Source organism: Barbus barbus (genome assembly GCF_936440315.1).
Source record: "Barbus barbus genome assembly, chromosome: 8".
NCBI lineage: Eukaryota > Metazoa > Chordata > Actinopteri > Cypriniformes > Cyprinidae > Barbus > Barbus barbus.
Genome location: NC_136736.1, coordinates 19,868,633 through 19,883,717, shown reverse-complemented (window position 1 = coordinate 19,883,717; position 15,085 = coordinate 19,868,633). Strand labels below are relative to the sequence as shown.

The following is a 15,085-nucleotide window of genomic DNA, read 5'->3' as shown; positions in this document are numbered from 1 at the left end:
TCTTGGCTTTCTAACAGTCAGCCTAGTCCAAAGCACCCTGACTTACTGAAAGCTTTTTTAGGTGAACAAACATTGCGAGAGGTCATAAACCCCCTTGGCTAAAGTGGGTATCTGTGCAAACTGTGTCAGTGCTCATGTGGTGGGGTGGCAGGACTGTGAAAGACAGAGAGAGAAGGAGAGAGAGAGAGAGAGAGAGAGAGAGAGAGAGAGAGAGAGAGGTGGTGTCCACTATTTAACGGAGTCAGGTCTCATCACCAAGGGATCATATGACAAATCTCTAATGACACATGCTGGTGCCTGTCAAACCAGTGGCCTGAGGAAGACTGCAGGGACACACTTTAATTTAGGTATCTCTCAAATGTTGGTTTAGCATATGACTTGCCTCATCCATCCTAAGCCATTACTAATATTGACAAATGATCAGCAATTTTTAAATTTTTAATTTCTATTTTACATGTAGATGCCATTGCTTCTAATTGCATATTAAACCAGCTATTCAGACCTACAGTAATAGCAAAACAATTCTTGATGTTTCAATCATTCATGCAAGATGTAAAGACATTCATGCAAGTTTATAGCATATCATTACAGAGGATGCATTGCCTAGTACAGCAACAGAAACCCCTACTTCAGAATTGGTTGGTTATTTCTGTCCAGACACTCTAACCGTCAAGACATGCTCATGCAAGCAACCAGCCAAATGATGAAATCTTAAAATAAAATGTATAGTTTTTTTATATTATATTTTATATTGTTATAATTCACCCTTTTAGGTATAAAATGAAGTATATAAGGTATTAGTATTTAATGTATTCCAATTTACATATCTTTTATTAGATAACAGCAGAATACTGACCATCACTGAGGAGGTAAAGAAAAAAAGAAAGAAAAAAAAAGAGACAGATATAGGCAAAGACAGCCACTGAAGGACAGATTTGGAGAAGGTTTTTGTCTTACGTGCCTGTCTTGCTTGGTGTCTGCGGAGTCTGATCAGTTCCGTCAAGGAGGCAGTGGGACACTACTCTGCCTGCTCAGTACCCTGGACTTGAATTCCACTTGACACACAGAAGGTCCCACACCTCTCTCTCCTCCTTCTCTTCCGTCTCCTCCTCTTCTTCTGCCTTTTTTCACTTCTTCAGTTTCCAAGAAATTAAAATGTTTCTGCTTCAAGTTCTTGCTGGGTTCTAGTGAGAACTACACTAGAAGAGCTGTCCACTGAACTCTGTTGTGTTGTTCAGATATAGGGAGACAGGTTCTTTAAGGAGGGTCCATATATGTTTTTCTGAGTGGGAATGGGGAGTTGCCCTCTCATCCTGGAGAGGGTTTTAGAACTGGTGTCAAAGCACGCTGATAGAACCATCCTTTAAGTGACCAGAGGTGATTGATAACACTTTCTGTTTCTCCACAATGGAAATGGAAAGATGCAGTGGGGCTGTCTGACCTTGTCCATGTGTCTGAGTTGCCCAGGAGAACTTAAGGCCATTCAAAACAAAATACATGAACACAAAAAACTTTGGTAACACTTTTGACACTATTAAGAGATCTCCCTCAATAAACTCCTAATTTGCGGTTTACTGAAAGTAAGATAGTTGTTTGTAGTAGTTATGTTTAGGTATTGGGTACACTCTTAAAAGTGCTGGGTTATTTCTGTAAACACTGTTGGGTTAATTGTGCTGGGTCATAATTCTGGGTTGTTTGAGGGACTATAAACACAGTTGGGTTGTTAATGCTGGGTCAAATGGACTGCAAGGGGTTCTTTCACCACTGAACACCTGTTGGGTTATTTTGACCCAGCCGGTTTGTTTATTTTTCCTCTTCATCGAATTTTTTGGATTCTTCACTCATCTCCTCGTCAGACGGTCAAGCAACTCGCAGCAAGCAGGATTATAAGGTAAATTAATATGATGATATAATTATTTACCTCTATTTTTAATAAACTGAAGTAAGAGCAGACTGATTTCACGGTTAATGTGATATTTGATCTGTCTCTGTGCGAGTAAACGTTAGTATTATTCTGTGAATCAAGTAGCCGCCTACATTTTTTTTGTTGTTGACAAAAAAAGGCCTCAACAATCTATTGTTATAAAAGTTATATATGTATGTGTGTGTGTGTGTGTGTGTGTGTGCGCGTGAGTGTGTGCGCCTGCAAAGTTTTATATACTTATTTTAACACATTTTTGTGATTTAAAACGGATCTACAAAAACAGCAGTTTTGTTTGTGTCTGTAGGGGGTTGGATGTAATGTGAATATAATGTTTAAAAAATGTCATGTTTAAAAAGAAATGTGAAAACTCATTAAATTGATATTTACAGTTGCATTTTTTGTGTTGTGTAATTGTATTAAAGAAAAATAATAATTTTACATTCCTTTATATGATTGCTATTTATTATTATTGGTAATATCGGTAAATATAAAGGTAGCAAGGCAATGAGACAACAAATAACCCAATGTTTAGGTAATGTTTAACCCAGCGACACTGTTAACCTGACCCACTGGTTGGGTCAAATGGTTCAACCCAGCACTTGGGTCAAAACAACCCAGCGCACGTTCTGTCCCATAGTTACCCAGCGGCTCGGTTAAGGTTGGGTTATTTTTTAAACCAATATTTTTAGAGTGTAGGTTTAAAGGGAAATAGAATATGGTCACGCAGAATAAGGCATTAATATGTGCTTTATAAGTACTAACAAACAGCCAATATGCTAGTAATGTACTCTACATTCTATCTAATTTAAGTTTTACCATAACTTCCATTGTAGAGCACACATGGACATACAGAGATAAAAAAAAAACATGGAATACACAATATAAATGACTAATGACATCCGTTTAATTACAAAATTTGCTCATCTGTATTTAAGCCGGTGAATAGACATTTACAGAGAACAATAACTATGATATAAAAAGCATTTAAAGAATTTCTTGGCACAAAATCCTTTGCTGTTCCAGACACTTAACCGCAAAGTAAAGTTGTGCTGCAAATAAGCACAACCTGCTGTAACACGGCCCTAATATAGGCAAGTGAATCAAATGGCTTCTGGGATATTACAAACTGATTGTGAGCCATGAAACTCAGAAACTTAACTTGCACAGAAATGCATTCTCTGACTCTCGGACTCTTTTTGTTATTGTATAGAAATGACTGAACAATATATCCATTGAGCAACAGTATTGAGCAACACATTCTTCTTGATGCACATCTTACTGTCAGAGAACAGAAAAACTACAATATCGATCAAGTATGGTTATAAAAAAGATCTAAAAAAAAAAAACGAATAAAAGACTCAGTGTTGTCTAAAGTACTATGAACACCTAAAATTATGCACACATGTATTTGGTGAAGGGACAGTAAGTCTATTGGAGTGAATTCATTCCTCTTCCTCAATAGGGAGTCTTCAGTACTGTTTGGAAAGCAATCAGCTCTCCTGGCCTCTCTAGAAGGAATGGTATTCACTGTTTGTGTCTAAATGTTAAACTAGCATTCGTGTCCTGGAAGCCAAACATAACAGTGTGGTGGCTGTTTTCCATACTGTGTGCTCTGTAGGCCATATTTTGTCCTCACAAAGTCTCATTGCCATTTATGTCTCAAAACACATATACAACATGGACAGGGATAAAAGGATAAGAATGGGGGGGGTTTGCGCCATGTGATGACATTTTACTTCATATGACCAGTGTACAGTTTACTGTACAGTCCATACAATGCATTTGCTTATTGTTTTTTATGCTGCAATATTGATCATAGAATGTTGCTTGTATATAGCCTCTAGATACAGATAATAAGTACAGCCTGCAGGAACTAGGGATGACAAATCATAAATAGTTATCATACAGTACATGGCGTGACAAAAAAACATGATGTCATTCTTATCTTTGACAGACAGCTGTTTCAGCATCAGTTTTATTAGGCTGACCTTTAACCTTTAGCTGACAGCACACCTGCTCATTAAGTAAATATTTCAGCTGGACAAAATGGCTTTGATATGCGATAGCCTGATATGAGTCAACACATCATCTCTTATCAGGGCCCAGGGCCACTGCTAATAAGATACTGTTAATAATTGAAATATATCAAATCAAGATATTTAATTGTAGGTCAGTTGTAGAGCACCAGCTCAGTTTTCCCACTTTAGCGTCTGAAATAGAAAGCTTTTGTAACATTTACACTATGGTTCAAAAGTTGGGGTCTGTGAGATTTTTTTTCCCTTTTTTGGGTGGGAAAGAAATTAATACTTTTATTGAACAGTAAAGTGAACAGTACATACAAAATGTCATGAATGCTTTCTATTTCAGCTAAATGCTTTCTATTCATCTGAAAAAAAAATAGTTTTCAACAATAATAATGATTTCTGAAGGATCATGTGATACTTAAGGCTGAAAATTCAGCTTTGCCAACAAAGGAATGAATTGCATTTTAAAACATATTCTCTACAGAAAACAGTTGTTCAAAATTGTAAAAGAGTAATATATAATAATAATATAATTACAATATTACAATTACATATTATTGTTTTTGCTGTATTTTGGATTTAAAAAATGCAGCTAAATTGTAAGTAGAAGAAACTTCTTTTAAAAACTTTTCAAAAATCTTACCGATCTAAAACATTTGAACAGTAGTGTAGAAATCAGGGAATTATTGCATGGTTCTCACTGGCTATGCAATGTAGTTCAAACTCCTGAGGGCAACTGGATGATTCTGTCACACCAGTCTCAAGTATAGTGTTCATGTGTTATGGATATACTTCTGAAACTGTGATAGTTAAAAAAAAAAAAATGGTGGGGACTGAGTAAGGATTTAAAGTGGTTACATTTTTTTAAGGGAATGAAGAGAATTTCTGCATCTTTTGTTGCGGAATTTCTGCATCCTAATCCTAACCAATACTTAAACTTTACTTTAATTTATTTACTATTAATAAGCAGTAAATTAGTATTATATTGAGGCAAAAGTCATAGTTAGTGGTTTGATAATAGAGAGAAATGGGCCTTAAAATAAAGTGTGACTGTTTGAATAATGCATAATGCCGAAGATCACAGTAACCCACTAGCAATTACTCAAGTATTACCAAATCCTTCTGAAGGGATTAATAATTATTTGGAACACTGTATTCCAAACTGAAAAGCATGTTCAGGGGGCTGGGTGGTCCGATTTGGTCCGATCTTGGACCACGATTTCTGTGCCCTCATAATGTTATTTCTCCCCTGCAATTTCTCTCTGCATGCTGCATTATTTTATGTAACAACTTTAACATGGATGTCTGAGATTGTTGTAATCTGAATTTCCCCACTGAATTATAACTAAAGATGCGCTGAAGAAAGAAATAGTCTCTGACAGATTAAAAATTGACAGGAAACAAAATGCTATACATTTGCTTAAATCGAGGCAGCTGGCATTTATTATTTTATTACAAGAGAATAAAACACTTACAATAAACAATAATAAATCTTTTCAATTTCAGATCTTCCAAAAATGTCATTTCTACTGAAAAAAGCAGAATGAACAAAGAGAGAGAGAGAGAGAGAGAGAGAGAGGAGGCAATCTGGCTTAGAGGCTCTACTCTTTTTTGTAAATATTCTTACAGATTGATATTACAATTTATCAAGGCCTAATTCCCTTAGCACTGGTATATTTTACATTCTTGACATTAAAAATATACAAAACAGCAAAATACATGTACACTGTCAGTTAGTTAAATATATTTTAAAGTCCTATATCATTACTAGTTAGCATTAATTAATGTTCATTATTGACTTATTATCAGAGATATACTAGGTCTACATCATTAAACTAAGTTTCAGTGTATTTGTGTTTCTAGTTTCTCTACCCAAGTACACCAAAAGTTCAGATGTGAAAGGGTTCAGTATGAAACAAAATGTGTGATACAGTGAGTATGAAACAGCTAGGCTGTGCCAAAAATGAGCCATGTCAGTAACAAGAACATTATAATACAAACCTAACCCTAACACTGATGTTGTGTTTTACAAGTAGTTGCTGTTTTACCACTAACATTGCACTTACTTTTGCATGACATGAGAGTCCCAAATTTCTACCAAGGTATGTATACATTCAGCAGTCAGTTCACAAAAGACAATCTGGGGCAGTCCAGAGTATTCCAGAGCAGTCCTGAGCTGCCAAGAGCAGTCCAGAACAGCAGCATAGAAAAGCTGGCATTACAACAATGAGTGTTACTTATCTAGAAATGCCCAAGTGCTTAGGGTGGATTTCCTGAAATCTAGACTGCATTGTCAAAAATCTTAAGAGACTGCATTATATTTTCATCCTGCAAAACAAAAGCATCAACAGTGGTATTATTATGCATATCTGCTTTAGGAAATAAAGGTTTAGATAAAGATAAAATGAGTCATACTTTCTGGCAGCAGTCAATGAATTCATCAAAAGTTACTACACCATCCTGGTTTATGTCCATTTTCTTAGGGGATGAAAAAAAAAAGTGATTACAATGTATTTTTGCTTTCAAATGCATCAGCGAGGTGTAATCTAGTAATGCATATTGAGAGGTTTTAATAAATATTTCTAATGCATAACCAGCGTGACCTCATTAAAATTTGAATAATTTATAATAACAGATTTAATGGTTGCTATTTTCACTACTGTTTCCAGATGAAATGCCCGCTGCCAAAATATTTATTTTATTCTAAACTTTAAACTTAATTTTAAATAACAAATCCAGTATATATATTTGAATCCATAAGTACAATATTTCAGGAACTCACAGTGCACTGAAGGTACTGTTTTTCAGTGTTTCCTGGCATTTGAAGCCATGTCTTTGATTGAATGTAGGGCTAAATGGCACTTAACATTACATAATTTACTGTAGAACTGACACTAAATTAAATTTTTGTTTTACTATGCTCAGGTTACTGTTCTCAAGACAACCTGGGCACAATTTAAGTGTTATGAAGCCATACAAAAGGTTTGTATGAAAAACTGTGTGATATTTAAGGTGCTATTAAAAACTAAATTGTTCACCCAAAAATGAAAATTCTGTCATCATTTGCTCACCTTCATATATTTCCAAATCTGTATGACTTTCTTTCCTCTGCAGAACACAGAGGATTTTTGTGAAGACTGCTGGTAACTAAATAGTTTTGGTTACCAGTGGTGTTTATTGTTAGCACATTTCTCAAAACATCTTATTTCATGTTCCACAGAAGACAGATAGTCATACAGGTTTGGAAGACATGAGTGATTGAACAAGTGTGAATTTTATAGGTACCATATTCAAATTGGATTAAAAGTCATAATGCTTCTAGCGCCACCCTGTGGACATTTTTCACAAAAACTTCTATAATATAAAGCAAAATGGTAGGTCCTACAGATTTTCCAAAAACTGTATGCATAGTCACTTTTTCTAAAAATAATAGTGCATAGAGGTATTACTTGGAAGAACATTCTGACGTGTTGCCTTACTGCCTCCTCTTTAAGTCGTGGATGGATAGATTTCCCCATCAAATCATAAATAGACTTCAATATATCTAACATTTCCTGAAAAAAAAAGATCATATGCAGTCTTTGCATTCAATACTTCACAGAACAAACTACATTTTTTGACATGAATCAAAATTGAAGATGTAGTTCAGACATAATCTTGAGAGCTACATATTCAGATTAAAATGTTTTCAGACCTCTCTAGTAATCTGTCCATCTTTGTTGATGTCATATAGATTGAAGGCCCAGTCCAGCTTCTCTACTGTAGTGCCTCTCAACAAAACTGAGAGATCACAGACTAACTCCTGAAATAAATAAATCACAGTAAAACTATTGAATAGATCAAACATTTGACATAATAAAATGCCTGAACATTCCTGCTATTTTTATATAGAGTTACATGATTTAAAATTTGAAAACATTATTGTGGCAAACGTTTGGATGGCATTCACATCAGAAAAAGCATAATTAATAATGATATTGTATCCAAACTAATTAAGTTAAAAATACTTACCTCAAAACTAAGAGAGCCATTCTTATCTTTATCAAATGCATTGAAAAGAAACTGAGCATATTTAGATGAATCTAAGAAAATAAAAACAATAAATATAATTATATTTCTGCATGTAAAAGAAGTCTCTGTGACATATGTAAATATCTAAACATTTTCAAAGAAATATTATGATGGCAGTCAGTTTTATTATACATTTAAATGTAGCTTTTACTGAATTGTTACGTAATAAAAGCAGGATTTCGATTTGAACTGCATCTGGTCATTACATGGCACACTCTATTTTCCAAAGGGATGAAAAGTTACACTGGATTCATTATATATAAATTATTATATTTTGGGAAAAATCTCACATCATACCACAAGGAGGAGACACTGACTGGAGTGTGCAGTAAATGTGATCTGTTCTTTAAACTCTCTCATTACAAAGCATTTTTATGTGATTTGCCTAGTTTCTATTATGAACTTTACCAAAGGTGGCATCATATTGTTAGGTTAAACATATTTAATCATCTATAAAACAAATTTAAGTGGACCAACCTCCCAGTGGGAAGAACAGAGCATAGATGTTTTTAAATGTGTCCTCATTCACAACTCCACTTGGACAATCCTAGCAAAAAACAGGACCAGACAAGAAAGCAATATTTAAGAGACTGGAATATCTCCAAAGAGAGCAGGAGCCCTAAAATGACAACATCATTTTTAATTTCTACACCCAGCAGGTGGGGTTTAACTGAACTCTCACATTCTTGAATCCTCTGTAGAGTAACTGCAGCTCTTGTCTGGAGAAATGGGTCTGCGACTGCAGTTGCTCCAGATTTTCCGGGTGATACCGCACCGTTGTGCTCTCTTGTTCTTCGTCCTCATTATCTACAACACAGCACACACAGCTGCCATCATTTGTTCAAGTTTATTTGTATGGGCAAAACAGCTTCAGAATCAAAGAATCAGTCTTTTTTTATTTACTCTGATACATGCAGGAGTTCAGACGCACCCTCACTTGCTTGCAAACTGCCCAATGGCGCTTAGAGCTTTACCTTTAATTAAGAATCCTGGCACTAGCAGGTCCAGTGACACTAATCACACAAACACTTGCCTTTTTGATGAATAATGAAAAGAGAGTGACATGTACTGATGGCTTTGTCAAGGCCATGTTTCCTTTTACATGCCATTATCTGTGATTTGAGAAACTACATTAGGGTCAAAACAGATTTGGTGTCGGAGATCTGAGACAAGTGTTTAACTGTTGTTGGTAAGAGGGGTCAATATTTGCAGCAACATACAAGTGTTTATTTATGCTGTATTTCATATTGCTTTTACACCTTCAATTTTTTTATAACTCCTCTGGCTGTTTTGTTATTTAAAGCTGTTCGTAAAATACTATTTAGAAGCTATTATGTATGTGTGTGGGGGTCGGCTTAAAGGGTCTGCTGGCCTGTTTCTGTGAATTTTATTAAATATTCACTACTTTGCCTTAGCAGGTCAGGTAACTAAAGACACTGAGCGGTGTCTCCTTTAGGACACGCATAATACCTCTGTCCCAGATTCTCATGAAGAACGTCCTGGTGCATAGGTTGATGCTCGCAGAGAAGCACTGGTTTAGATACTGTGCTTAAAAAAGTTCTACTTCTAGCCTAATTTTTCGATTTCATTGTCCATGTATGAGAAATATACCATATCTGAGGAAATGCAGAAGAAAATGAAAGAAAAAACATTGAAGATAACACAATTATAATCACGTATAGTGATCTTTAAAACATTCATTCCTGATTGAACTATTTGCTATTTGTAGGTCAAAATGTTCTTGTTAAGCATTTGTTTTGTATGAGGGGATTAATCCATGCTAAAATTGGAGTACCAGAATAACCCACTTAAAGATTGGTCAAGATGTTACAAGCTGCTCCTCAAACATAATTTATCAAGTCACAGCACCCACCAATGGTCACATTTCACTGCACAGGTGGTGCTACAAATACAGTTGCATTTGTCTAGTTCTAGATCTGCAATCAGTTGAAAGGGAATTTTTTTAAGCAGCAAACATCAATTAACTAAATAAAATACAATTATAATATTTAAATTAATATGTGTTATAGGCACTGTTAAAAAGTGGCAACCTTCAGATGTTACCTTAATTTTTACATGAACCGCCTTAAAAATTATGATTGCCTTATAACAAAATTTGTTTTGTTGGTATGTTTTTTTAAGCTGAAAGGTACATATCTGTACCCTATTTACCTCTAAATTGTACACGCTAGAACCTTAAATATACATATTAATACTTCAAAAGTATATATTAGTACTTTTTAAAAAGGTACCGCCCGAGTGCACATATTGGTGAATTACGCACTGGATTTTTAATAGAGCATCTCATCATTAATTGAACACCAGTTTTTTTAATGAGAATTCCTCATTTTAATAGAGTGCCTCAAATGTTTAGATAGGTTTATTTTTATATAGATATGTATAGTATTTGCAAAAAGAAAATCATCTAAACTTCTAAAGGTGTTCTATTAAACTCTCTGTGCAGGATGTGGAAATGATGTATGTGAAATCACTGGCTTTAAATTTAATTTACGAGAGAGAAAATGGTATTTCACTCTATTTTAGGACTGAGAATACAGTTGTGAGAAAACCTTCATCATTGCACACACACACACACACACACACACACAAACAGTCAGAACAACATTACCAACCAAAAAAAAAGAAAAAAGAAAAAAAAAAACAGCTTCAGCTCAGATGAAAGAGTAAATTGAAAACGAATGGTGGCTGATAGAAGAAAACTATAAAAAGGAGCTATTTTAGTAATCTGTATATAAACAATGACCCATTTTGCTACGTCTTCATCAGCAAACCATGTCTGTTAATTTCAGTAGGGCTTAGTTTAGTGTAATTTCTTTCATTTTTCCACTTATTGCCATAGTGTGCCATGAAGAATGTGGTAATTATTCTTTTCCTGTCGAGTGGCAATATGACAGTATCACTTTCATAAATGCCTTCTTTGGCCTGTTTTTGGAGTAGAAAGGGGAAAAAGATTGAATGGCTTGTAGTTGTTTTTTATCTTATGATGCTTTTAAGGCAAAAGCAGGTGCTGGGCAGTGAATCCCCAGTAGGAAAACAATCAAATGCTTTAATGAATCATGTTCTAAATGTATCCTGCATGCATGAATTTCAAATAGGCACAAAACCTTCTCAAATGCAGAAAAAAATCAAGCCAAAATCCAGTAGAAATGTGGCAGACAAAATTACCTGAAAAAGATACCAGTGTCTGCAATACTTAATTTATGGCATTATTAAGGGATCATCAGTGTCTTATGGCCGGCTATGGAATGATGGAGTGTGTAATTATATTTAGTCCCACAAGGATATGAAGCACAGCCAAGGGAAAGATGAAATTAATTAGAACTCTCATCCACAAAGTTAAGACCGTTAATGATTAGCACTGTAATTTCAATAATAACCTATATAGGGAGTGGTAAGAGATTATTTATATTATTATTTTTATTACACCTAAATAATAGACAGTGATGACTGAATACAAACAGAATACACTACACAGTCTAATTTACTAACTACACTGTGTCGATGAATTATTCAATTTGATGAAAGAACAGTGTACATTAAAACTTTAGCTGATGCAACTTTGGCACATTTACATCGTGTTGTACTTGCCAGTGTTATTTTCAGACTAAAAGATGTTAGGTATTACAGTGAAACATGGCTCTGTATTAACTTGGCAAGATATTTGATCTACAACTCTGTCATTAAATATTAAGAATTTCAGTAAAATGTGTAATTTCACCCTTGAAGAGTCATAGAAAAAGAGGGTGTATAGCATGAATTTATCACAAGACTGTCTGGAAGAAGAGTTACAACACCTGTTGATTAGCTTAGTAATAATATTATATTAATTTTATTGTGACTTGTAAAGTTTCTCACTGCACAATAATAAAAATGTTTTTTAAAGAAATAGCTTGTACTGACAGTTGAACATTGAAAAAAAGTTATTCGCTGCTATTGTGATGCATTTTTTTGGTCTTTCTAACATAATTCATTATCGATGAATTATCTTATTTTTTCTAATCTTGCAAGAATGGTCTGTGCCATTCTGAATACCTTTTAGTTGATCTATTGTAACTGTATGATATGATAATTGCATTTTTATTTTAGCGTGATTAATTCTTACCTGATGTCATGATTTTTAAAATAGAAAAATTATTTATTGTTGAATGGGATAAAAACATTATATATGCATGGGAAACCAAGGAAGATGTGTATAAATATGTATATATTATGTATATGTATATATATCAGTCGGACACTGATTTGAGATAAATACATTGTAATATAAAATCCTATCTTTAAAAAAAAAGAAAGAAAAAGGAAAGCATATCTCTCTATTTTGAAAGCATTACACTGAATTTTTTTTTTTTTTATTTGAAACACTGAATTTACTAAATCTATTTAAGGCAAGTGGTTGCAATCAATTTATTTTAGCTACATTTAAATATTATTATTTTTTATTTTATTTTTAATGTAGCTCAAATAAATTGTTTGCAACCAAATACCTTAAAATTTAGTATCATTTTTTTCAGTGCACATGGTATGTTTTTTGGGGGGTTTTTTTAGAAAAATGTAAACAGTAAAACAACTGGATTAACCAACTGTAATTGTTACATCGATCTACACCTATTTATTTATATATTTATTTATTCACTCATTCATTCATTGTCAAACATTAGTGCATTATCTCAAACATTATTTCTCAGTCAAAGGCACACTTTGTATTTTTTATTTATTTATTTTATTTTATTTTATTTTTTATCAATAAAGGGAATTGGTATTGTTAATTGCAGATCATTAGTTCAGGATTAGCCAACTGTGTGTGAAAATATATGTTTAACTTTAATGACGTTTCAACTTAAATGTAGCCTACATTAACAAACATATAACATTAATAGTAACCGTTATGAACAAAAGCTGAACATGACAAAAGATGTAATGAACTTCAGGACAACAAAGCGACCGTCAAACGATGAAATGTGCCAATTAAATGATCTTTTTAGTCTCATACAGAGCGGTAACTAATCAGAAAGAGACAGTTACACACTGGTTGACTTTACCTGAGTTCAGAGTTCCTGTGATTAATCGAGCAATATGCTGAGTAAATTTGATCAACTGACGCTTGCATCGCCGCCGTCGACTGCTCATTTTCAATTACAGAGAAGGAATGGATCCAAAAGCAAGTCCTCTGGTTTATTCCAATGTTCTGTCAGCTTGAATTCCGCTGGTTTCAGTTTCCTGTCAGGTATACGAATGAACAGTGACTCCGAAAGGTGTGAAACCGTGTCAGCGTTACAAATAGCGAATCAGCCCACCTCTCTCTCTCTCTCTCTCTCTCTCTCTCTCTCTCTCTCTCACACACACACACACACCTCGATACATCATGGAGTTCTCTGACTTCCTATAATGTTTAGATTGTGAAGCATGATATAGGTTCACCATAGACACCAGAACTTATTCTCAAGCTGAATAAATGAGTCGAAAACTGGAGGCTTTACTGTAGTCACAGTAATATTCTTCCACCCTGTTCCTGACATAATGATTAACAACTTGTTTCTACCAAAGGTATCATCTTATTTGGAGGTCCTTGGGATAAGAATCATTACAACAGTTCTGTAACAGTGCCCCATGACAACTTTTTTTCTGAGAGTGCATGTCTGGTAATTGTAACACTGAAGGCATTGACAACAGACCAAGTAAAGTGACCAATTTCCTCTAATTTGAGTGGAATTGTATCCCATTAGCCAAATATAAATATGTGACCATGGACCACAAAGCCAGTCTTAAGTGTAAATTTTTCAAAACTGAGATACATGATCTGAATGATGAATAAATAAGCTTTCCATTGATGTATGGTTTGTTAGGATAGGACAATATTTGGCCGAGATACAACTATTTGAAAATCTGGAATCTGAGGGTGCAAAAATATCTAAATATTGAGAAAATTGCCTTTAAAGTTGTCCAAATGAAGTTCTTAGCAATGCATGTTACTAATCAAAAATGAAGTTGATATATTTACGGTAGGAAATTTACAAAATATATTCATGGAACATGATCTTTTTTTAATAGCCTAATGATTTTTTGCATAAAAGACACATCTATAATTTTGACCCATACAATGTATTTTTGGCTATTGCTACAAATATCTCCGTGCAACTTAAGACTGGTTTTGTGGTTCAGGGTCACATATATGAATTTTCAACACGACAAAAATGACAAAAATGACAAATAATAAATAAATAAAAATTAAATAGGGACATTGCAATGGCGCCCTCTGGTGGTATGAGATGTGGTTCATGTAAAATCATACCTTGAGAGTGTCTTCAATAGGTACTTAATGGAATTAGTGGATGTTTTTGCAACGCTTGGGTAAGAACACTACAGTTTAGGGTGTTTTAAGGTTTAAGTGGTCTATTAAAATGAGAACAAAGAAAATGCATTAAAACAAAGTAATTTATTGATAAATTCTTCCTAATAAGTCAAGAACTCTGCATGTGTTATAACATTTTTGTGAACATACAGAGTATAGTGTCTCAACTGTACCCACTATACCACCTTGTATATTTCTTAAAATGCTATGTAATCTTTTTAACATTCATGTTTGAAAATATGTCCATTATTAATAGACAGTTGAAATATCACAAATATCTTTTTTTTTTTAAACAGAATTTGTGTAGCATATGTGTAAATGTGACTTTTATCCTATTATCATATTAGCCTTAACGTCGCAGAAAAACTATGGAAAGGAAAGTAACTGAGAGACATATCTGTAGATGGCAACCCCTTTTCCACACAATTACCTGCTTTGTTAAAAGCAGACACTTTATCCAAAGCGACTTACAAATGAGGACAATGGAAATGTGTGTGTGTGTGTTTTGTTGCAAATATGATTTATTCTAATGTAATATTCTCATCGGTTTACTATCAGCTGTGACATAGGCTATAAATGTTTTTTTTATATATATATATATATATTGTTTTACCTTTATAGGGGGCATTTTCCCACTAATCTCATTAACTTTCATTTCAATTGTTACATTTTATCTATAAATTCAATAATAATAAT

General features: G+C 34.0%; 1 protein-coding gene across 1 annotated transcript; it reads right to left on the bottom strand.

Moving 5' to 3' along the window:
• Positions 1-6,228: 6,228 nt before the first annotated feature.
• LOC306873533 (Kv channel-interacting protein 4-like) lies at positions 6,229-13,167 on the bottom strand (the record flags this gene model as incomplete). The annotated part of the gene is made up of 8 exons (XM_079422885.1): positions 6,229-6,276; positions 6,364-6,426; positions 7,398-7,502; positions 7,643-7,750; positions 7,960-8,030; positions 8,497-8,566; positions 8,702-8,826; positions 13,080-13,167. The coding sequence occupies 8 exons, from the start codon at positions 13,165-13,167 to the stop codon at positions 6,229-6,231; spliced, it is 678 nt and encodes a 225-aa protein (XP_079279011.1).
• Positions 13,168-15,085: the final 1,918 nt, after the last annotated feature.